General features: G+C 56.8%; 2 protein-coding genes across 3 annotated transcripts; both read left to right on the top strand.

Annotated features, from left to right (window-relative positions):
* Positions 1 to 3,496: 3,496 nt before the first annotated feature.
* Positions 3,497 to 9,433, top strand: LRP10 (LDL receptor related protein 10). Of its 2 annotated transcripts, XM_002718061.6 has the most exons (7): positions 3,497 to 4,131; positions 4,479 to 4,523; positions 5,664 to 5,799; positions 6,507 to 6,697; positions 6,815 to 7,832; positions 8,129 to 8,258; positions 8,369 to 9,433. In XM_002718061.6, exons 1-7 carry the CDS (start codon positions 4,098 to 4,100, stop codon positions 8,954 to 8,956), a joined length of 2,142 nt encoding a protein of 713 aa, XP_002718107.2. In that variant the 5' UTR covers positions 3,497 to 4,097; the 3' UTR covers positions 8,957 to 9,433. The 2 variants fall into 2 exon arrangements, with proteins under 2 accessions (XP_002718107.2, XP_069909995.2); XM_070053894.2 differs by lacking the exons at positions 3,497 to 4,131; positions 4,479 to 4,523 and adding an exon at positions 5,417 to 5,568.
* Positions 9,434 to 12,782: 3,349 nt separating this feature from the next.
* On the top strand, positions 12,783 to 20,787 carry REM2 (RRAD and GEM like GTPase 2). Its single transcript, XM_051822640.3, has 5 exons — positions 12,783 to 16,022; positions 17,211 to 17,552; positions 17,736 to 17,809; positions 18,861 to 19,068; positions 19,348 to 20,787. The coding sequence occupies exons 1-5, from the start codon at positions 15,920 to 15,922 to the stop codon at positions 19,641 to 19,643; spliced, it is 1,023 nt and encodes a 340-aa protein (XP_051678600.1). The 5' UTR covers positions 12,783 to 15,919; the 3' UTR covers positions 19,644 to 20,787.
* Positions 20,788 to 23,347: the final 2,560 nt, after the last annotated feature.

Raw genomic sequence — 23,347 nt, 5'->3', positions numbered from 1 at the left:
GATACTTGGGCCATCTTCTGATGCAGGGAGCTGGATCAGAAGTGGAGCAGCCGGGACTCGAACCAGCACTGATATGGGATGCTGGTGTCACAGGTAGTGAGTGGCTTTACCCACTATGTTGAAACACTGGTCCCTAAATTCTGTGTTTTGGGTTCCATTCCCAAGGTATCTCATTATGTATATGCAAATATGCCAAAATATGAAAAAAGTCTGAAAAGTGAAACATTTCTGGTGCCAAGCATTTTGCATAAGGGGTACTCAACCAGTAAATGGTGACTTCAACCCCTCTGGCTCTGGATGGAACACACACACATTGGGATCCTTTCTCACAGCTGTGTTCTGTCCATCTGTTGTTAGAGACCTCAGCAAGGCATGAAGCCATAGAGTTGGCCATAACAAGGCCCCTGGCTTCCTTCCGCTTGGACCTTGGTCCCACGCTCTGAGTCTCTCTGGATTCCCCACTGTTGCCTTCAAGGATTACCAAGGGACTCTGATGAGTACCCTGAGGGGGCCGCAAAGGGAATCAGGCCAGAGAGAACGGGGAACTTGCAAAGGTTTAAGCCCTAAAAGCAGTTGTGGAGGTTTTCATTAAGTGCTGGTTGTGTTGTCTGTGCCGGGCACCTGGCAGATGCTGAGAACTCTTCAGACTTCATTCAGTTCAGTCCCAAGGAGCTTACAACCCGTTTAGAAAGGGAGGTCAGCCACATAAGGGAAAAACACCAGACAGCCCCAGGGAGTCCGTGGGGGACGGGCTGTATGGGGGAGCAGGGACTTTGAGAAGGGAGCAGGAGAGGTGGTGGTGACATAGGAAGAGTGGCAGGTGGCTGGGAAAGGGAGGAGAGAGCCCTGCTGGGGGAAAATACAAAAAATGCACCAAAAATCTAGATTGTTGGGAGCATTCATCATGAATGAAAATACTTTTTCATTCTCTGAATATTTGAGTGCTTTCCAAGTTCAAGGCACTGTAGTAGGCACTGGGGGTTATTATTTAAGAGTGAAATCAGGCCGGCGCCATGGCTCACTTGGTGGCTAATCCTTCCCCTGCGGCACCGGCACCCAGAGTTCTAGTCCCAGTTAGGGTGCCGGGTACTAGTCCAGTTGCTCCTCTTCCAGTCCAGCTCTCTGCTGTGGCCTGGGAAGGCAGCAGAGGATGGCCCAAGTGCTTGGGCCCTGCCAGGCCCCTGGCTCCTGGCTTCCGATCGGTGCAGCACCGGCCGTGGCAGCCTTAGGGGAGCAAACCAACGGAAGGAAGACCTTTATCTCTGTCTATCTCATTGTCTATAACTCTCTCTCTCTCACTGTCTAACTCTGCCTGGCCAAAAAAAAAAAAAAAAAAAAAAAGAATTCAAACAAACAAACAAAAAAAGAGTAAGAAGGAAATCAGAGGGGACCAAGGTGTTTACAATAAGTGTAGGTTTAATTAGTTTATTTTTAAAATTTTTTAGAAAATATTTATTTATTTGAAAGGCAGAGTTAGAGAGAGAGAGAGAGAGAGAGAGAGAGAGAGAGAGAGAAAGAGTATTCCATCTGCTGGTTCACTCCCCAGATGGCCACAATGGCCGGAGCTGCGCTGATCTGAAGCCAGGAGTCAGGAGTTTCTTCCCAGTCTCCCATGCAGGTGCAGGGGCCCAAGTACTTGGACCATCTTCTACTGCTTTCCCACACCATAGCAGAGAGCTGGATCGAAAGTGGAGCAGCAGGCACCCATATGGGATGCTGGCATCACAGGCCAAGGCTTTAACCTGCTGTGCTACAGCGCTGGCCCCAAGGTTTAATTCATCTTTAACTATCCAAGGCCATATAAATCACATCCTAAACCATCAAGAATTTTTGGGAATGGGCCTGAGGAATGTTCTTGGATGTTTTTGAGGAATCATGAAAAATAATGGAAGGAGGCTGGCGTTGTGACACAGCCGGTGAAGCCACCACCTGTGACACCAGCATCCCCTGTCCTGGCTGTTCCACTTCCAAACCAGTTTCCTGCCTGGGAAAAGCATCCAGTGATGGCCCAAGTGCCTGTTCCCTTGTCAAGTGTGTGGGAGTCAGGGAAGAAGCTCTTGGCTCCAGGGAGTGAATCAAGGGATAGAAGATCTCTCTGTCTCTCTCTCTGTGTAACTCTGATTTTCAAATAAATAAATCTAAAAATAAAAAGTGGTTAGGCAACTTTAACAGCCACATTCATTTAAGGACACACATATACAACATTATTACATATACACATAGTGTTAAGATAATTCCATGCAGTATTTTAAATAATTGTGTGCATGAAACAAAGCTTCATGGTGTGGAATGTCCACTTGTGGCATCATCAATGACACACAAAAAATTTCAGATTTTGCGGCTGGTACTGTGGTGCATCGGGTTAAGCCGCCATCTGCAGCGCCGGGCATTCCATCTGGGTATGGGTTCGAGTCCTGGCTGCCCTGCTTCCAATCCAGCTTCCTGCTAATGTGCCTGGGAATAAAGCAGAAGATGGCTCAAGTCTTTGGGCCTCTGTACCCAAAGGAGACCCAGATGAAGCTTCTGGCTCCTGGCTTTGGGCCATTTGGGGAGTGAACCAGCAGATGGAAGATTCTGTCACTTCTCTCTCTGTAACTCTGAATTTCAAGTAAATAAAATAAGATAAATCTTTTTAAAATGTCCGATTTTGTAGCATTTTGGACTTGATGCTCAGCCTGAACCAGATCTTGGGCCAAACACTTGGAGCCTGAGCGTCCCTGTTTGCAAAATGGGAGTAGCAACAGTATCTGCCTCACAGAGGTGTCGCCGGTATTAAAGGAACAGACACCTATAAAGCTCTTCCCAAGTATGTCACAGAGGGATTACTTAGATTGGGGCCAGAAATGTGGGGAAAGCGTAAGAACCATCTGCTGTGAGTTGTTATTGTTTATTATCTATCAGTGCCACAGGAAGTGGGCAATCCCCACCCACACACAGCGCTCACCAGGCTCACCAGGCAAGGCGCCGGCTGCTCAAGCTGCATCTTCCCCCTCCGTGTCCACAACAACCTTCAGAGGGAGTTGCACTACCTTTCCGAGAAGCAGGAGAGGTTTCCTGATGTTTCTCAAGGTCACGTGACCAGCAAGTGGTGCCAGCACGTTGCTTCGCGTCTCCCCAGGGGGCGCGGAGATAAACAGTGGAGCCCAGCCCACGGGAAGCCTCAGCTTCCAGGGCAGGGGCGGGAATGATGAATAAACAAATCGTTACAATTCCGCGTGGCAACTGCTTCAATAAAGGCTCGCCACCAAAAGTGCTCTCGGGTCTCAGATCCTGGGACGAGAAAAGTACTGAGAGCTTAGGAGTCTGAAGCAAAAGCACGGCAGTTAAGGGACAAGCAGATGGCCTCGGACAACGCATTCCACCCGAAGGACCCAGCTATCCAGGCCCCAGAGTGCAGGCGGAGGCGGCCGGTCAAGGGCCAGTCGGACAAGTCCTGGCAGGGCCGGAAAGGGGTTAAGGCGAGCGTGTGGGCGGGGCGATCGCGTTGATTGGCAGGGGTGGGACCAGGCTCGTCACCCGCCCTCTCTACGCCCCAGCTCCTCCAACCCTCGGGCGGGCGGGGGTACAGCCTGGGCCGTGGCCAGGGCCGGGGAGCCGCGCCGAGCCGCGTCTCCCCCTCCCCGCGCTGCCCTGCCGCGTTCCGCGGGCTGGAGGCGCTGCAGAAGTTGAGCCGCGTCCGGCCGGTCCTGCGGGCTGACAGACGGCAAAGTTTGGCCCGAAGAGGAAGTGGCCTCCAGCCCCGGCAGGTGGCGGCCGAGCCTGGACAGGGGGCGGTCGCGGCCTGCGGGCCGGCGAAGGCGAGGGCGCGCCCCCAGCGCCCAGTCCCGCACTGAGTCCTGCGTCTTCGCGAGCCGGCCCCGGGAGAGAACGCGCGGCGACGGCCGGAGAAAACAACTCTGAAGTTGGTGAGAGGCACCGCCCCTGCACCCGGGCCGCCGCCGCCGCCTCCCCGCCCCCAGCCCTGGCATCCAGAGCGTCGGTCGAGTCTGGGCCATGCAGCCCCCTCGGGGAGGCTAGACGCCCGGCGCGCCGCCGCCTCCTCCCTACCGGGTAGACAAGGGCTCCTGGACTCTTCCTCCACCTCCAGACCGTCCGCGATGCTGCCGGCCACCTTCCTCCTCCTCCTCCTCGGTAAGAATCCCGCCAAGGCTACCCGGCCCCGGGGCTGTCACTGGACCCGGTCGCTCCAACTCGCCCGGGCCGGCGTTCCCAGCACCGCCAGTCCCTACCCCCCCAGGAAGTGCCCAGCCGGGAGTCCCGCTCAGCCCTCGTCCCCTCCGGGCCACCTGAGCTACCCCACAGGCCCTGCGGCCGGATCTCCCTTCGAGGCCACGCTCCGCAGCCTGCCCCCGCACCACTACCCCTTCCCATAAACTGCCCGGAAGTCCAGGATGGCTCCCTTTCCTCCCGGGGTTGCTCAGGTGAAGACAACTTCCAAGGGTGACTCGCTCTCCTGCCCTTTCTCTCTCCTCCTCTAGGAGGCGCTCTGGCCCACCCAGATCGGATCCTTTTCCCCAATCCCGGTGAGTGCAGGAAGCCCATGGGGCTCGGTGACCCTGGTCAGGAGGGGGCACCCAAGAGGAGGACTCGCTCTTCCCCGAATTCCAGCTGTCATAGAGTGGATACCGTCCATTCTTTACAGAGGGGGTACTGAGGCCCTGCGGGGGCCCTCCCTGGTAGCTGTTGTTCATTTTTTGTTCTTTTATGTTTTAATATTTATTAATTTATTTGAAATGCAGAGAGAAGGAGAGACAGAGAGAGAGAGATCTTTCATCAGCTCCCCAAATGTCTGCAATAGCCAAGGCTGGGCCAGGCAAAAGCCAGAAGCCAGTAACTATATCCAGGTCTCCCACATGGGGACAGGGGCCCAAGCACTTGGATCATCTTCCACTGCTTTCCCAGGCACATTAGCAGAGAACTGGGTCAGAAATGGAGCAGCCGGCATTCAAACTGGTGCCCATATGGGATGCCCGCACTGCAGGCAGAGGCTTAGCCCCTCACCTAGTAGGTTTTTTTTTTTTTTTAAGATTTATTTATTTGAGAGTCAGAGTTACACAAAGAGAGGAGAGGCAGAGAGAGAGAGAGAGAGAGAAAAGTCTTCCATCCGCTGGTTCACTCCCCAGTTGGCCGCAACAGCCGAGGCTGCGCTGATCCAAAGCCAGGAGCTTCTTCCAGGTCTCCCATGCAGGTGCAGGGGCCCAAGCACCTGGGCCATCTTCTACTGTTTTCCCAGGACACAGCAGAGAGCTGAACAAGAAGTGGAATGTCCGGGTCTCGAACTGGCGCCCATATGGGATGCTGGCGCTTCAGGCCAGGGCGTTAACCCATTGCGCCACAGCGCCTGCCCCACACCTAGTAGTTTTATGTACCATTGTCAGTTCTTTCTGGAATATTCATGCTTGACTTGCCTAGCCAGAATGTGGTCTCCCTGAGGGGAAGAGACGGCATTTCCTGCTCCTCCTGACCCTGTGGCTGGCGCACAGCAAACCTCAGAACTGTGGTGTGGTGACCGGTGAGGGGAAGCTCTGGACAGCGAGCAAGGGCCAGAGTGCTGTATCCAGGGTGCAGGTGTGCCTGGGTGCAATGCTGCTCGAAGACCTCAAGGCTGGGGAGGGGTGGGCTGTAAGGGCCTCTCCGCCAGTGTCCCGCTTTCCTCTCTCCAGCCTGTGAGGATCCCCCAGCCCTGCTCTTGGAGGTACAGGGCACCTTGCAGAGGCCCCTGAGTCGGGACAGCCGCGGCTCCCCTGTCAACTGCACCTGGCTCATCCTGGGCAGCAAGGAGCAGACTGTGACAGTCAGGTGAGAAGCAGACCAGATCCCTCCCCACCCCGCTGCGGGAGGAGTCCCCAGGCTCTGCTCCTCCATGCCGATGGGAGGAGTAGGATTGGGTGTGGCCATGGCCATCATCAAAGCTTGACCCATTCTGTTGCTAAGCAGGGTAAATTGGAGCTGGGTGGGGGTGGACATCAAGTGTGGGTCCTGGGCATTTCCAAAGGTCAACAGTCACTCTGGTAAAGGACCTGGGCTCAGGTTTGACTGTTCTGAGATGGCCTCCGATCGCCTGACTGTTCTGAGATGTCTTTCGTTCGATCACCTGCACGTCCCTGCCTGGGACTCAGAGCCATTCCTTCATTAGCTCAGAGCTGACCTCCGCCTCCCCAGATCTTTTAAGCCTTCCAAGTCTCCTCAGGCCCCTCTGACCCTGGCTCAGGGACTTGGGGTCCACGTTAAGTACCTGGCTATTTGCCTCTCATAGTTCACCTTCCACGAACTTGCCCAGAGAGGAGGAGGTGAGGAGAGAGGGCAGCCTGCACCGAGCCTGCTGGGTGTCCTGGGCCTCTGTTAGGACTCATGTGGTTAACCGAGTTTTCATTTGGCTGCTTGGAAAAGCAAGTGCATGTGCTGCTGGGAGCAGGAGGCGCCCAGTGGCACTGGGGGAGGAGGCAGCCAGCGGCGGTCAAGAACATCCCATGTCCTGACCCTCTCTCCCCGCCCAACTCCTGTAGGTTCCAGAAGTTGCACCTGGCCTGTGGCTCAGAGCGCTTAATCCTGCACTCCCCTCTCCAGCCACTGATCTCCCTGTGTGAGGCACCTGCCAGTCCTCTGCAGCTGCCAGGTGGCAACGTCACCATCACCTACAGCTACGCTGGGGCCAGGGCACCAGTAGGCCCGGGCTTTCTGCTCTCCTACAGCCAAGGTATGCCGGACAGGGGTATTGGACAGGCCACTGGAGCAGGCAGTGGAAGCCCCGGGAGGGAGGGGAAGATCGCAGTGACTCTAATGCCTCCAGCCCCTCTCCCTGGTGCCTCTGCAGATTGGCTGATGTGCCTGCAGGAGGAGTTCCAGTGCCTGAACCACCGCTGCGTGCCTGCTGCCCAGCGCTGCGATGGGGTCGATGCGTGTGGCGATGGCTCTGATGAGGCAGGTTGCAGCTCAGACCCCTTCCCTGGCCTGACCCCAGCCTCTGCCCCTACCCTGCCCTGTAATCTCACCTTGGAGGACTTCTACGGGGTCTTCTCCTCCCCGGGATACTCACACCTGGCCTCAGTCTCCCACCCCCAGTCCTGCCTCTGGCTGCTGGACCCCCACGATGGCCGGCGGCTTGCGGTGCGCTTTACGGCGCTGGACTTGGGCTATGGAGATGCAGTGCACGTGTATGATGGCGCCGGGCCCCCTGAGGCCCCCCGGCTACTGCGCAGTCTCACCCACTTGAACAATGGCAAGGCTGTCACCGTGGAGACCCTGTCTGGCCAGGCTGTCGTGGCCTACCACACGGTTGCTTGGAGCAGCGGCCGGGGCTTCAACGCCACCTACCACGTGCGAGGCTACTGCTTGCCTTGGGATCGGCCCTGCGGCCTAGGCTCTGGCCTAGGGGCTGGGGAAGGCCTGGGTGAGCGCTGCTACAGCGAGGCGCAGCGCTGTGACGGCTCATGGGACTGTGCTGATGGCACAGATGAGGAGAACTGCCCGGGCTGCCCGCCCGGACATTACCCCTGTGGGGCTGCCGGCACCCCCAGCGCCACGGCCTGCTACCTGCCTGCTGACCGCTGCAACTACCAGACCTTCTGTGCTGACGGAGCAGACGAGAGGCGCTGCCGGCACTGCCAGCCTGGCAACTTCCGGTGCCGGGACGAGAAGTGCGTGTATGAGACATGGGTGTGCGATGGACAGCCAGACTGTGCCGACGGCAGCGATGAGTGGGACTGCTCCTACGCCCTGCCCCGCAAGGTCATTACGGCCGCCATCATCGGCAGCCTTGTGTGTGGGCTGCTGCTGGTCATCGCCCTGGGCTGCACCTGCAAGCTCTATGCCATTCGCACCCAGGAGTACAGGTCAGTGGGCGGGAGGCCGGCTGTGGAGCAGTGGGGACGGAGGGTGAGACGGGGCCTGTGCGGCTGCCGGAGACCCGGAGGGTACCCGCTTGGTGGGAGTTCCCTGGGACCGGTTTGTTGGTTGGCTGTTGGAAGGACAGCTCTTGGTCCTGAGAGCAGTCTCAAGGAAGGAAGGGAGGTCAGCTGACCACTGAGAAAGCCAGGGCTGCCCCAGCCCCGGTGTGGAGGGAAGAGGATGTCCAGGCTGGGGCAATGCTGGGAAGCGCCCGTGACCGAGAGCCCCTCATTCCTTCCAGCATCTTCGCCCCCCTCTCCCGGATGGAGGCCGAGATTGTGCAGCAGCAGGCGCCCCCTTCCTATGGGCAGCTCATTGCCCAGGGCGCCATCCCGCCTGTGGACGACTTCCCTACAGAGAACCCCAATGACGTAAGTCGTTCCCCCTAACCTGAGCACCTCCCCGTCGCACCCATGCTGAGGTCCCCGCCATCACCCAGCCCCTAGCCTCTGACTCTGATGTCTGCCTCCTCTCCTTGCAGAACTCGGTGCTGGGCAACCTGCGCTCTCTGCTGCAGATCCTGCGCCAGGATATGACTCCAGGGGGTGCCTCGGGAGCCCGCCGCCGCCAGCGGGGCCGCTCGGTGCGCCGCCTGGTGCGCCGCCTCCGCCGCTGGGGCCTGCTTCCTCGAGCCAACCCCCCAGCTCGGGCCCCTGAGACCAGATCCCAGGTGGCATCTCCCGCTGCTCCCCCTGAGGCCTTGGATGGCAGCGCGGGTCCAGCCCCAGAAGGCGGGGCAGTGGGTGGGCAGGATGGGGAGCAGGCACCCCCACTGCCTGTCAAGGCTCCTCTCCCAGCTGCCAGCACATCCCCAGCTCTCCCTCCTGCCCCCGAGGCCCCAGAGCCATTGCCCTCGGGGCCCCTGGAGCCATCGCTGTTGTCTGGAGTGGTGCAGGCCCTTCGAGGCCGCTTCCTGCCCAGTCTGCGGCCTCTGGGATCAACCTGGCCCCCGCCTGGGCCCCAGGCAGCAGTCCTGGCACCAGAGGATGAGGACGATGTGCTGCTGGTGCCGCTGGCTGAGCCCGGGGTCTGGGTGGTCGAGGCAGAGGATGAGCCGCTGCTTGCCTGAGGGGCCCTGGCTCAGCCCTTCTGCAGCAGCTCCTCTGTCCATGGGCTAGTGGAGATGGGGGCCTGCCATTGGCCTCATGTTCCCACTGTGACATTAGGTGTCCCTCAGGCAGGGAGAGGGCTCAGAGCCCCCTCTGAACACAACCAGAGACCACAGCCCCTGCACCACCACCCCCTCTCCATCCTCCCCCATTGAGCTGGCTATTGTTTCAAAGTAAAAGTGCTTCAAGGACCACAAGCCTGGGCACTGCACCCTTGCCAACCCTTACCCAGAAGTGGCCTTAAGCACCAGAATGCCAATTGCCTGGAGACCCTCTAGCCCTCACCGGGACGATTGGAGCAGGGCCTGAGGTTTTGCTAACTGCCATCCTTCCTCCAGGGCCTGGCTCACACAAAGAACACAAGAAATGCTTTTGTCCCATAGCTAGCTCATTGCCCAAGGTGTCAAAGTCAAAAATAAAGGAATCATAAATTTTAACGTTTTTGCAACTTTACCCTGCCTCTTTACCCTGCCTCTCCACCCTCCTCAGCTTTTGCTTGACTCGTCTGTTCATCCTGTGGAGGCTTTGCTCGGCCCTTCACCTCCTGTCCTTGCTGTTCCTCTGACAGCCACCCCACTCCTGAGTTGTATACCACTCAGAAGGTAAGAAGGTTCTGGAAACCCTAAGGACCAATTCTCTCCACCACCACTCACTGCCAGGGGCCCCCGAGCCTCCTTACTAACTGCCAGGCCAGTTGGGGCTTGCAAACAGCAGGGTCCCCATTGATGGAGTGATCCCAGAGCACAGATCTCGGGAGAAGACTGTCCCTGGTGGAACACAGGAGCCCTGACTCCTGCCCTTCATTCTCCACCCCCACCAGGCACTTGGAGGTCTGTCGTATGCATCACACATCAGCTGTCAGCCAGGATGCCTCAAAGCAGGCAAAGATGAGGGAAAGGTCACAAGCATTCAGGGTACAAAGGTGCTGGTGACACCATGGCCAAACATAGGAGTTCTCCCTTCTAGGGCCCAAACTGGATTCTAAAGAATGGTGTCAGCAATTGAAGAGAGCTGTGACTTCTAGGCAGGGTGAGAGTCCACAGGACAAGTCAGCTAAGGAGACGTGAGGGCTAGGGTGTGGGCTGGACCCTGGGCCTCCTGAGAAAAGGAAGCAGGAACACAGATAGTGGCCAGGGCTGAAGAGCTGGGGAAGGCGATGGGGGAGGGAATGGCCCATGAGAAATGTGGGCAAGGCCACAGAGCTGCCCTTGGGTATGAAAATGAATTCAGAGGATCTGGCAGTGACATGTTGGGGTGGGAGCAATGTCTCAGAAGCGAGCGGGAGACCCGGTCTCCCAGCAAGAGGCCACTTACGCTCTGCCCTCCCACCCTGGCTACCTGGCCTGGCCAGCCCCATGCCTCTGGTGGAGGGGCCCTGGCGAGTCCACCTGTCAGCATCCTCACATCCAGCACTAGTTGACACCATGTTTCTCTGTCCTTAATGAGTGAGAGCCAGGGCAGGCAACAGAGGGCTGGGGATCCAGGTGCACGGCTGGGGCGCTGGCATCTGGGCTCGGGGATGAGACTCCAGAGATAGGGGAGGGGCTTCAGGGAGCCTGGTTCTTGCTTACAGGTCTCCCTCTGGGGCCTCCTTCCCAAGTACACGTCAGGCCCAGGGACAAGCGTGAAGCAGGGAACAGTGACTTCCCTACCCCTGCCTCACCCTTCTCTTCCCCCTTGGCCACCTCAAAAACCCACAGCCTTGTAACTTCACTCCTTAGCTTGCTCCCTTAGCTTTTCCCTCCTGGGGGTGTTGGCACCTTGCAGTTGGGCCAGGACTGAAGGAGGAGGCATGTCCCGGTGGTGGCACGCTTCCCAGCGCTCTAGGGGGCACTTGGGGCAGAGTCCACTGGGGAGACTGTGCTTACAGAGGAGTGGGGCTGGAAGCAGCTCCTGTAGGTGCTGCGTGCGGGCTCTGGGATGCAAGCACAAACACTACTTGAGCCACCACGGTGAAGGCCCTGGTTGGTGAGAAGGAGGAAAGGGATGGTGCAGGCTGTACGGGCACTGGGGAGCAGTCGCTCAAGTTTATTTCCACCAGGATCCAAGGAAAAAGAAACATGGCAACTTAAGAAATCCTGTTAAAAAAGAAAAGAAAGAAATCCTGTTAAGACATACCACTCTCCAAGGTGCCCCGTCTCAGGGTGTGGGACCTCTGTGGGGGTTCTTGGCACAGAAGGGGAAGGTGTGCCCAGCTGAAATGGGGATTAGGCTGTGAGTGAGGTGACAGAAAGAACCAAAATACACTCCGTGAGCAAAGTTCTGGGCCTGAGCCAAGCAAACTCCAGGCTCTGGTGGGAGGGGAGGGGGTCCCCAGCCATACAGCCTGAGGCTGTGGGCCCACCAGGTCTGCTGGAGTTCCAGACCCTTCACCACATGCTGTCGGTGCTCACAGCGAAGGTGTGCTGTGGGCACTCTGTTCACAGGGTCAGAGCAGCAGCAGGGGAGGTACAGACTGGGCCAGTCTCTAGCAGGGCGGATTTCCACCTGGCGTGGTTCAGGTCCAGATCCCACCCTCTTGTCCCACTGTTGGCACAGGATCTCCCCTCCTGAGTGAGCCTGGTCATGGCCGGTGCACCGCAGAAGGCCTCCTCCAGCCCCTCTTAGTGTGGGCACCTTGCAGTTGGGAGAAGGGGAGTTGTCCAAAGTGAAACCCAGGGCTGGTGCCGTGGCTCAACAGGCTAATCCTCCGCCTTGCGGCGCCGGCACACCGGGTTCTAGTCCCGGTCGGGGCGCCAGATTCTGTCACGGTTGCCCTTCTTCCAGGCCAGCTCTCTGCTGTGGCCCAGGAGTGCAGTGGAGGATGGCCCAAGTGCTTGGGCCCTGCACCCCATGGGAGACCAGGAGAAGCACCTGGCTCCTGCCTTCGGATCAGAGCAGTATGCCGGCCGCAGTGCGCCGGCAGCAGCGGCCATTGGAGGGTGAACCAATGGCAAAAGGAAGACCTTTCTCTCTGTCTCTCTCTCTCTCACTGTCCACTCTGACTGTCAAAAATAAAAAAAAAAAAAAAATAAAAAAATAAAAAAAAAAAAACAAAGTGAAACCCAGTCTGCTCCTGTGGCCCATGGCTGGATGGAAGGTAGGCAGATGTCAGGGTAAGGAATTGGGGCTGGGGTCTACAATCCCTGATTCACTCCTGGCAGGTTTTATGTGAATGAGTCCAAATATCTAGTGAATTTTTCTGATAAATAAAGCTCACTCCTTTACGATTTAAAATGCTTTAAAAACTCACAGCGGAAGGAGATAATTCTCAAATGTTATATTCATCTTCAGCATATGTGAAATATAAAATTTTCTGAATAGTTGAACATTAATAGAAACCAATGGCTTCTCTGCAGTAGTGCAGCTGTAACAGGTGGTGGTGGGGGTAGCCATTTGCCTTGATGCTAAATGACCTTAGACCACTTTAAGGATTTTATTTATTTGAGAGGCAGAATGACAGACAAATAGACCTCCACTGTCCACTCCCCAGCTGTCCACAATGGCCAGGACTGGGCTAGGTTGAAGCCAGGAGCTAGAAACTCGATCCAGGTCTCCCACGTGGCTAGCAGGATTACTTGAGCCAGTTCTTCAGCTGCAGAAAGCCGAAGGCAGGAGCAGAGCTAGATAATGAACCCAGCGCTCCAGCACAGGTCCAGGGCTTCCTAACTGGAGTCTAGACTATTAGGCCAAATGCCAGCCCAGATGGACCTCTCCCACACACAAACACACCTTTTTTTTTTTTTTTTTTTTTTTTTTTTTTTTTTTTGATTTACTTATTTTGAAAGTTAGAGCTACAGAGAGAAAGTTTGCATCTGCTGGTTCACTCCCCAGATGGCTACAATGGCCAGCACTGGGCCAGGCTGAAGCCAGGAGACAGGAGCTTCATCCTGGCCTCCCACATGGGTGGGAGGAAGGCAGAGTTAGACAGTGAGAGAGACAGAGAGAAAGGTCTTCCTTCTGTTGGTTTACCCCCCAAATGGCAGCTACGGCCGACACGCTGCGCTGATCTGAAGCCAGGAGCCAGGTGCTTCCTCCTGGACTCCCATGCAGGTGCAGGGCCCAAGCACTTGGGCCATCCTCCACTGCCTTCCCGGGCCACAGCAGAGAGTTGGACTGGAAGAGGAGCAACTGGGACAGAATCCGGTGCCCCAACCGGGACTAGAACCTGGGTGCTGGGGCCACAGGCAGATGATTAACCAAGTGAGCCATAGCGCTGGCCCCAAAAGCATGGTTGTTTTTTGTTGTTGCTGTTTGTGGTGTTGCCTCTTTCCTATCTGGGGTCACTTACTGCTGTAAATGTGTACATTTTTTTTTAATTTATTTATTTGAAAGGCAGAATTACAGAGAAAGGGAAAGACAGAGAGCGAGAGAAATCTTCCAACCCCTGGTTTACTCCCCAGATGGCTACAATGGCTGGACCTGAGACAGTCAGAAGCCAGGAGCTTCTTCCAGGTCTCCCACATGGGTGGCAGGTGCCCATACACTTGGGCCATCCTCAACTGCTTTCTCAGGCACATTAGCAGGGATCAAAAGTGGAGCAGCCAGAACTTGAACCTGCACACATATGGGACGTTGGCGTCCCAGGCAGCAGCTTTACCTGCTCTGCCATATGCCAGCCCCCGCAGTCCACTCTTGATGCCTTCAGTGCCTGACCCATTTCCCTGTTTGACAGGGCTTTTTGCCTTCTTTACTGACGAAATAAAGACCAGGTGGGATGAGCCTTTAATGCAATCCAAACTAACCCTGTGTCAGTTTCCTTCTCTGCCCCATCTTGGATGATGAACTGAACTTCCTCTTTTCAGGTTTAAACTCTCCTTGTGTGGCTGCTATAACATCTAGAAGCTAAGGATTTCTCAATTTTCCTTTTTTGTCTTGCTTAAGTGTCTTTTTTTTTTTAAGGTATATTTTATTTATTTGAAAGCTAGAGTTACAGAGAGAGGTAGAGACACAGAGAGAGAGGTCTTCCATCTGCTGGTTCACTCCCCAGATGGCCACAACTTTCGGAGCTGAGCTGATCCGAAGTCAGGAGCCAGGAGCTTCTTCCTGATCTCCCACGTGGATGCAGGGGCCCAAGGACTTGGGCCATCTTCTACTGCTTTCCCAGGCCATAGCAGAGAGCTGGATCAGAAGTGGAGCAGCCGGGACTCAAACAGGAGCCCATATGGGATGCTGGTGCTGTAGGCAGCTTTACTTGCTACGCCCAGTGCCAGCCCCCATAAATGTGCTTCTGATCTTTTTTTTTTTTTTTTTTTTTTTTGATAGGCAGAGTGGACAGTGAGAGAGACAGAGAGAGAAAGGTCTTCCTTTGCCGTTGGTTCACCCTCCAATGGCCGCCGCTGCAGCCGGCGCACTGCGCTGATCCGATGGCAGGAGCCAGGATCCAGGTGCTTTTCCTGGTCTCCCATGGGGTGCAGGGCCCAAGCACCTGGGCCATCCTCCACTGCACTCCCTGGCCATAGCAGAGAGCTGGCCTGGAAGAGGGGCAACCGGGACAGAATCCGGCGCCCCGACCGGGACTAGAACCCGGTGTGCCGGCGCCGCAAGGTGGAGGATTAGCCTATTGAGCCACGGCGCCGGCCGCTTCTGATCTATTAGTACAGGAACACACGTAGACAAATAAACTTGGGAATACAGGATCAGTAGGCAGTAATTGAAGGCTGGAGAAGCCCCCTGATCAGTGAAGTGCATGCCTGTTTCAGCTGCTGAGGGGTCCTCCCTGCTTCCCCGACTCCATTACCTCGTCGTTGACCTCCAGATGAGTGGAGGGTCTGCCCAGAATTCCCAAGATTGCTGTTTGCTTCTTCCACTGGAAAAGTCCACCAAGGATTGCAATATACATTGTTCCCAGTAATAGGAGACACAGAAAGCAGCACAGTGTAGATATGAAAAGAATCTTGGGCTTGGAGAGATCTAGGTGAGAAACGTGGTGTCCCCATTCTCCCTTGGCATGATTGCCCCCCACCTGCCCCTCTGCACCTAAGGGTCTCCTGGAAGAAAGGAGAAAGTGCAGAAGTGCTTAGCATAACACCTGGCCAAATGGGGTGAGAGAGGGAAAGACATCAAACCTGTGCTTGGGTGCCTGCCCGTGGGTGTCAGGAGAAGACTGGGGTGTGGGAACCTCCTGGGAAAGGGAACTTGAACTACAAGGCACAGCAAAGGAGGCCGCCTATCGGGGCTTCCTGCAGCGGTGGCTTTCTCTCCCCTTTCCCTGCTCTATCCTGGGCTTGGTGGGCCGGGCAGAGGGGCGGGGACACTGAAGGAGTCCCTGCGAAGGTTTACACCTTGAACCTAGTGCCCAAATGCAGCTGCCCAAAGAAAGCAGCCTTGTCCCGAGAGCCCCGCGCTCTAGAGCCAGGCTGGGAAATGGACGCTTTGGTGGCTACTAGCCCCGAAGAGGCAGGGTGGCTGGCCCTCTGTCCCTGCATCTTTTTGGCCTGTTTGTCTTCCAGATCAGCATGTAGTCATTCTGCCTCTCACCCTTCTTTCTGGGCACTGGGCACCCACTGTGGTCTGGACGCTGGGCCAGGGGGCTGGAAAAGCAGAGGCAATGATGCCTAGTTCTGGCTCCTGAAGACAGTCCCCTGGCTCCACTGGGTGCCTGCACCCTGCTTCCTCAGCTTCCTCACCCACAGACACCTCTCAGAATCCTGGGCCCTCCGCGCCTTCCCCGGGTGGGCTCCGGGCTCTGCTCAGCAGTGTGTATGCTCCCAGGGGGAAAGCGACACAAAGGAAAAGGAGGGAGGGTGGAGAGGAGGGAATCCCGCTGACGTCACTGCTTATTAGCATGTGTGACTTCATCAGGGGGCGGGGCCATTTCCCCAGGTGTCTGGGGGGAGGGCATGTGTGTGGGGGGGTGGCATTTAAAGCGAAAAGCTGACAGTGCCGCTGAGTGAAGCAGCGGCTGCCGCGAGCCGCTGGGCTGCACACACACACGCACACCGATGCACACGGACCTCGACACCGACATGGACACGGACACAGAAACCACAGCACTCTGTCCCTCCGGCAGCCACAAGGCCTCCCCACCAGGGACACCCACACCAGGTGAGGGCTAACCTGGGCAGGCTGCGGCTGAGGGCTTGCGGGTGGGAGCTGAAGCCCCGTTGGCGATGTCAGAACTGGGGGTTCCATCAGCAGGGGGAAAGGGCAAGTCAGGATGTGGAGAAGACCCCAGCTCACGCAAGGATTGGGGCTGGGCGGGGTGGAGCAGGAGACTGCCTAAGTGTCCCCTCCCCCATCACTCCCAGGGCTTTGCTTGAGAAACTCGTACCTGGCCCCTGGGTCAACCTCATTCCCAAGAGGCTGGGACAGGCAGCAGAGAAGGGAGGAAGGACCGAGGCAGCCCCCAAGCCTGGGAATCCCGGGCGGGTGGGGGGCTGCCCCCGGGACCTGTTGTCAGGGTTTCTCCTGGCTCCTGCAGGCCCTGGCTGCCAGCCAAGTATTGATCTGGGCTATTTCCAGCCTCTCGCCAGCCCCCTTTGTTGTGTCTGTTGTTTCTCCTGCGGTTACCCTGACCCGCGCATTGTCACTCTCCCTCTCGCTCACACACACACTCTCTGTGTCTGCCTCTCCACAAACACCATCTTCTCTCCCACTCACAGGGACAGCCAGGGACACAGAGCAGTCTCACGTACACCTGTGCACTGGGGACACTTGCCCGGGGGGCCCAGGGTTGGAGCACCACCCTCACGCCCACTCTGTCTCCCAGAGCAAAGGCCCTGCCCTGGGAGCAGGCTCGCCACAAAGTTTTTGAGTCTGCCAGTGCCTACTCCCCAGAACCTGGGCATGGCTTCAGCTTCTCATCCCCTCAGTCTCTCCTCAATCTGCATCACTGGGCGGGGGGAGCAGGAGGAGACAGAGGGCCTCTTCGTAGAAGGAGGGGCAGCCGCCACCCCCACAAAGCAGGGCAGGAGGGCTAGGCTGAGGTTGTGCCTGCATTGTCAGTGTAAAGCGTGAGTGGGTGTGTGAGCCTGCACACGACTGCCTCTCCTGCACGGGCCCTGTTTTGAACAGGTTGTGGCTGGGACTGCACGGGGAAGGGGGAGCCACCCTGTCAGCTCTCACCAGTTCAGGTTTCTGGAGGAGTTTAGTGTAAGGGTCAGATTCCCAGTCCCTCCAGGCCATTGTAGGGTAGGTGTGGCTGCACCCGCGAAGCTGGACGGAGCCCTCTGCAGATGACTGGGCATATCCTGCTCATAGCTTCCTTTTCTTTGCCCTGTCTCCCACGCTCAGAAGCAGATGCTACACTGCTGAAGAAACCAGAGAAACTGCTGGCAGGGCTGGCCCGGGGCGGGCCCCCCTCTGCCCCTGGGGTCCCCAGGAGGAGAGGCAGTATGCCTGTGCCCTACAAGCACCAGCTGCGGCGGGCCCAAGCTGTGGATGAACTTGACTGGCCAACCCAGGCTTCATCCTCTGGCTCCTCCGATTCCTTGGGCTCAGGGGATGCGGGCTCTGCCCCAAAAGACGGCATCTTCAAGATCATGCTGGTGGGGGAGAGCGGCGTGGGCAAGAGCACCCTAGCAGGCACTTTCGGTGGTCTCCAGGGAGACAGCGCTCACGAGCTGGAGAACCCAGGTATTGGGGGAGCCCTGTAGGGGCTCTGGGGCCCTGGGCAAGGATGGAAGTGCTGGTGGCACGAGGCCTTCCCATGCTTTCTGAGGCAGCTTCCTGGAGGGGGTCCTGGGGCTGGGGCCCAGGTCTCACAAGTGTTGGGGAGCTTCCTGATGGACTTCATTTCCTCTCCCTATGTCCCTACAGAGGACACCTATGAGCGACGCATCACGGTGGATAAGGAAGAAGTGACTCTAGTTGTTTATGACATCTGGGAACAGGTGAGAACCAAGAAGTGGCTGTAAGCGGGTGATGAAGCCAGAACCGGCTCCAGGCTGGTGGGACTGCAGGCTCTTGTTTCCACACACTCTGGAACCTGACCCTCCATTCCCGCCATCCCAGAGCTCAAAGGCCCACACCAATGTGTGGCCGGCCGGTGGCCATAGGAACCATTGTCTTTTTGAACTAGAGGAAAGTTAGGATCTGGATTTGGCAAGCCCTGCAGCTTCGAGCCAGGCTTCTCACCCTGAACTTGATCCTTTCATAAATTTTTCAGCTTAGAAGAGTCTGAAGTGACAGTTCAGGAGCCCAAGGCTCTGGAGTGTCAATGAAGTGGAAAAAAAAGAGGGGAGGGGAGGCTTTAGCGTATTTGGAGATAAAAGATACTATGTAGAAATGAGAGGCCAGATTACATATCCTTGAATAGCATTTTTTTTCCCCATTTTTTGACAGGCAGAGTGGACAGTGAGAGAGAGAGAGACAGAGAGAAAGGTCTTCCTTTTGCCATTGGTTCACCCTCCAATGGCCGCCGCGGCTGGCACGCTGCGGCCGGTGCACCGCGCTGATCCGATGGCAGGAGCCAGGTACTTATCCTGGTCTCCCATGGGGTGCAGGGCCCAAGGACTTGAGCCATCCTCCACTGCACTCCCGGGCCACAGCAGAGAGCTGGCCTGGAAGAGGGGCAACCGGGACAGAATCCGGCGCCCCGACCGGGACTAGAACCCAGTGTGCCGATGCCACAAGACGGAGGATTAGCCTACTGAGCCGTGGCGCCGGCCTGAATAGCATTGTTTTGAATCCTGAGCTTAAGCACAAGCAGGCAGGATGGCTGCCCTAGCCTAGGATCCACTGTCTCCTTCCTCAGGCAAGGCCTGCGTTACTAACTTCTGTCCACTTTACAAACACAGCCTGGGCAGGACGATGCAGCCTTTATGTAGCTCTGCCCTAAGCAGGAGGCTTCTCTCACAGGCTTGTTCCTCGCCTTCAAGAAGGCCCCAACAGGATCTTTCATGCCTGCAGCCCTAACGCCTCTGCCTCTCTGCCTGCCTGCAGGGGGATGCAGGGGGGTGGCTGCGGGACCACTGTCTCCAGACCGGGGATGCCTTTCTCATCGTCTTCTCAGTCACCGACCGGAGAAGTTTCTCCAAAGTTCCAGAGACCCTCCTTCGGCTGCGGGCTGGGAGGCCCCACCACGACCTCCCGGTCATCCTCGTGGGAAACAAGAGCGACCTGGCCCGCTCCCGGGAGGTGTCACTGGAGGGTGTGTATCCCACACGTGCAACCCCCTCCCCACCCCGGGGACCTCGCCATTCCAAATCCCCTCTTCCCCCAAGCTCATCTGCATTTTGGCCCACTCCTGGGGCCCTGAGAATCCCTTCTCCTCACTGCCCCTCATCTCTCCTGCAAGACCCCTTTCTCACTCGCTTCGCACCTGCACCACCCCACCCATATGATCCCAGCCTTGTTTGCTCAGTCCCCGCATGCCCTCGCCCACGGCCTGGTTTGGCGGGCGGTCGCGTGAGCCTGTCCCTTCCCGCAGAGGGCCGCCACCTGGCCGGGACGCTGAGCTGCAAGCACATCGAGACGTCGGCGGCGCTGCACCACAACACCAGGGAACTCTTCGAGGGCGCCGTGCGCCAGATCCGGCTGCGGCGGGGCCGCGGCCGGGCGGGGGGCCAGCAGTCCGAGTCCGGCAGCCCGGAGGGCCCGGCGCCGCCCGCACGCCGCGAGAGCCTCACCAAGAAGGCCAAGCGCTTCCTCGCCAACCTGGTGCCACGCAACGCCAAGTTCTTCAAGCAGCGCTCCAGGTCGTGTCACGACCTCTCCGTGCTCTGAGCCGCTGTCGCCATGGCCACCGCAGTCGCCATGGCCACCGTCCGCTCGCCCCCTCGCCCCGCCCCGCCCGGCTCCCTCGGTGGAGGCCGCCAGAAAACCAAAAACCCCAGGCGCCCACACCCACGCCACCTGGCCTTCCGCGGACACCCTGCGGCCCCTCACCGCGGAGGGGTGGGCTTGGTGGGTCAGAATGCAAAATGGTTCTGCAGTGGTTCTTTTATTAACTCAAGCTTGGCCACCTCTCCTCTAAACAAACAAAAGAAAAAAAAAGAGAGAGAGAGAACTGGAAAAGTGCTTTGTGGACTCCTAGCTGGAGTTTACTTCCTTTATACTCTGCGTGAATATGCCTCACCTTTAAGGGATTCTTAAAGGTACTGACACGGAGACCCTCCTTCCAGAGACCTCTGGAAACGCTCTAGCTCTTATCTGCCACTCTTGTCCACTTTGCCTTTAAGAAGTTTTTAAAGGCAGGAGCCTGTAAGCTTATTCTTTTGATTTGAGTCTATGGTGTACCAGGCCACCATGGCCCTTCCCCTTTAAGGCTATTAAGGGTAAGGTGTGGACAGACTTTCTGCCTTCTGATGCCAGCAGTGAAGAGCTGAGCAGTGGTTAACCCCTTTGGCCAGGGCCCAGGAGGCACCAGCAAGGGGCTGCCCTTTCCCTTTTCAATAAAGAATTTTTCTACTGCATCTGTTCACTTTGAGTCTGTTCTCAGAGCCTCTAGGGAAGAGATGAGTGTAGATGGAGATTGCTGTTACAGACAAGAAAACTCAGGGAGACTTTGGAAATGACAGGGCCCTGGTGTGGTCCAGATAACCCTGTCTGCCTTGTCCAGTGGTCCTGGAGAGGAACAGGGACCTGCTACAAATAGTTTAGTAACTTAGTGACACAGTGCCCAGACTTGGCGTCTCAGCTCCTCCTCCTACCTTATCCTGCAAGGAGCAGGCCAGAGGCTGCATTTAACTCTCAGGTCTACTCAGGGGCTGAGGACCTAGGCTGGTCCACCCCGAGGTCCGTATTCACAGGGAGGCCCATTTGCTGGGACAGGACGGGGTCTGCCTGTACCTCCCTTGGCAGGGCCCCACACAGCCCTGGCTGTCACCTGCAAAGCCTGTGTGAGCTCTGAAACTGTCACTGCCTCCTCTGGGGACGCCCACGCCTGCTGCTGCCTGAACCATGAGTTTGAACAAAGGGAGCAGAGGCAGCAGCTCTCACCCTTAGATACACAATACAGCTACCTGAGCACCCCGAGCCCGGCCTCCGCCCTAGAACTTGATGGAAAGAGGGCTGAGATGTCTGGGGGGGCTGGGGGGGGGGGAGCCCAGGTGGTAATGAGATGGTAAGATAAATAGTGGCACTATCGTTAGGTTTTATACACTTTATCTGTTAATTCTTTAAAGACTATGTAAGGTGTTACTGCCTACTTGACAGTGCAAGAAACACTTACACCCGGAGGTCACCCAGCAGGCAACAGAGCTGAAATTCCACTCCTGTCTGCTTGGTACTTAAAGGTGATTTTATGCAGCCTTACCGCTGACGCTCCCCTTCCGATCAGGATGGGAGGAAGGACAGCAGGAGAGGTGCAGGGACCCAACGGGCATGGCTGCCGTGGAGTAAGCAACCTCTAAACTCTGGGGACCGCAAACGGAGTTCAAATTTTAAAACGCAGGAAAACACACTGGGCCCATTAAGGGACCAGATGGTTCTACAGTTGGGTTGAAACCTCAGGGACATGAAGAGGAGGGTTAAGAGATGAACATGGAGAAGAAAGATTGGAGCCCTACTGCCAAGGACCTTGTATGCCAGGCAGAGGAGTTTGTGCCTAACTCTGGAGGCGGTGAGTCACTGCAGGTCTCTGAGAGAGGAAGTGACATGATCAGCCTGGTCCTTTGGGAAGAGAAGGCTGGGGGGAGGCAGATTGGAGCAGCAGAGGTGAGGCCTAAGGAGCTGAGTTTAGGGGCCTGTAACAAGAATACGCATGGTGGGAATGAGGCACCACCCTGAAGGGGGCTAGTGGGAAAGGGGGGGCAGTGCAGGACTTTAAGGTCAGAATGGATGGGAAGTGGCAGAAGAGTGGATGTGTACCAACAGAGGGAGGTGTTGCAGGATGGTGAGGAATGTGGGGTTAGGAGCAGGGGAGGGGGAAGTGAGCTCCATTTTGGAGACAGAGTTCAAGAAGTTAGAACACCCATACGGAGAATTTCAGGAGCTCCTTGGATAACTGAGTCTGACATTCAGAACCACTTGGGGCGGGAGATCCAGACAGGACAGTCACCACAGCGAAGGCAGTGGAGCCAGGAGAGAGGACTAGAAGCAGGGCCAGCCCTATGGCTGTGTGACCTGTGACCTGTGCAGTCACGCAGTTAATGCTTTGTTGTTGCATCTTGAAAGCCTTGGAACCAGGAGCCCTGCACGTTCACTTTGCGTGGGGACCTACAAATTATATGATGGGAGACACTGAGGCAGAGGGTGCAGGCAGGCTGGCATCCTTAGTCCAGACCACAGATGGGATCTGTGGCTGTCATGAAACGCTCCATCCTACTTGATGTGTCTGTGCTATCACGCATGTCTCAGAGTAGAGGTCCTGGATTTCATCAGATTCACATGTGACTCCACATGTGATAAACTGCTGAGTCCTGATCGGTCCTGGAAAGAAATGGGTGAGCAGAAGAGAGGGATGAGAGGCTTACTTCTCCCTCTCTGCTCTTTTCCACCTTCTGTTTACCTGTGGCGTGTATTATCTGTTCAGAAAGTAAACAGTGTAAAACAAAGCCTCAGCGCTCCCAAAGAAGAAAAGGGACAAGGAGAGCCCTAGGACCAGAAGACGAAGCAGGCGGAGGAACAGCTGCTGGAGAGGCACTGGAAGACGAGGATTGTGCACAGTGCGGCTCCTGCCGAAAGGAGGGGAAGTTCTAAGGAATCACTGGTGGCCCAGTGTGCCAAGAGGAGAGGGTGCGGAACAACAAAGGCCCAGCGCCTTCCACGCGGCAGAAGCTTAAAGCACGCAGGACCTCCCCAGGAGGGGAGCCACACACCACCAGCCTCCCTCCCCCCGCTCAGCCAGTCCCATCAGCTCGACCCATCTGTGTGTTCCCTCCAGACGCCTACAGGGAAGAGCTCAGAACAGCCGCAAGCTGAAGCCGGGCTCCCGCCAGACTTAGGAGAGGTGGGGTCTCCTCTGAGAGCCAGGCCACCCTCCTCCCTCTGACTCAGGCAAAGTATCTTGAACCCGGGCTGAGGTGAGAGGGCAGCAACGAGCCTCAGGGCCTGGGCTACCTCTGCCTAACCACTGCGCTTTGTCCTGGGTCTGTGGTCCCTCACTAGTCCCTTTGACCACAAGACCTCCTCATCTGCCCAGTGCAGACTGTGCACGCTCTCCTGCAGGGGACCAGAGGGCGGCCCTGTGCCTGGGAAGGTGGCCCCCTCCCTGCTGCATGTGACCCTCTAGAGACTGGAGCAGGGGCTCTCTCTCTGAGGGGCTGCCAGGGTTGTGGGTGGAAGTCCACCGTTAAACCCTCACTCCCAGAAGCCTGTTCACGACTCCATGATAGTTTCAATCCACTTCTATCTAAAGTGAATTTTTCCTGGACATTATCTTTCATTCACAATACTTGAAGACACCATTTTGTTCCCCTCAAGCACGAACCATCTGCAACACACAAATCACTGTGCTGGGCCCTGTGGGCATAGGACCTTGCTCCTGC

Source organism: Oryctolagus cuniculus, chromosome 12 (genome assembly GCF_051225735.1).
Source record: "Oryctolagus cuniculus isolate XC-2025 breed Fujian yellow rabbit chromosome 12, ASM5122573v1, whole genome shotgun sequence".
In the NCBI taxonomy this organism is placed as follows: Eukaryota; Metazoa; Chordata; class Mammalia; order Lagomorpha; family Leporidae; genus Oryctolagus; species Oryctolagus cuniculus.
The sequence above is the reverse complement of the archived record's forward strand: the minus strand, read 5'-3'. Positions and strand labels throughout refer to the sequence as shown.

Excerpts from the sequence above, each read along its gene's own strand:
- REM2 (XM_051822640.3), top strand. The coding sequence starts at position 15,920 with ATGCACACGGACCTCGACACCGACATGGACACGGACACAGAAACCACA. Across the intron at positions 17,810-18,860 it reads TTTATGACATCTGGGAACAG|GGGGATGCAGGGGGGTGGCT; the intron begins GTGAGAACCAAG and ends GCCTGCCTGCAG. Across the intron at positions 19,069-19,347 it reads CCGGGAGGTGTCACTGGAGG|AGGGCCGCCACCTGGCCGGG; the intron begins GTGTGTATCCCA and ends CCCTTCCCGCAG.
- LRP10 (XM_002718061.6), top strand. The coding sequence starts at position 4,098 with ATGCTGCCGGCCACCTTCCTCCTCCTCCTCCTCG. Across the intron at positions 4,132-4,478 it reads CTTCCTCCTCCTCCTCCTCG|GAGGCGCTCTGGCCCACCCA; the intron begins GTAAGAATCCCG and ends CTCCTCCTCTAG. Across the intron at positions 8,259-8,368 it reads CTACAGAGAACCCCAATGAC|AACTCGGTGCTGGGCAACCT; the intron begins GTAAGTCGTTCC and ends CTCTCCTTGCAG.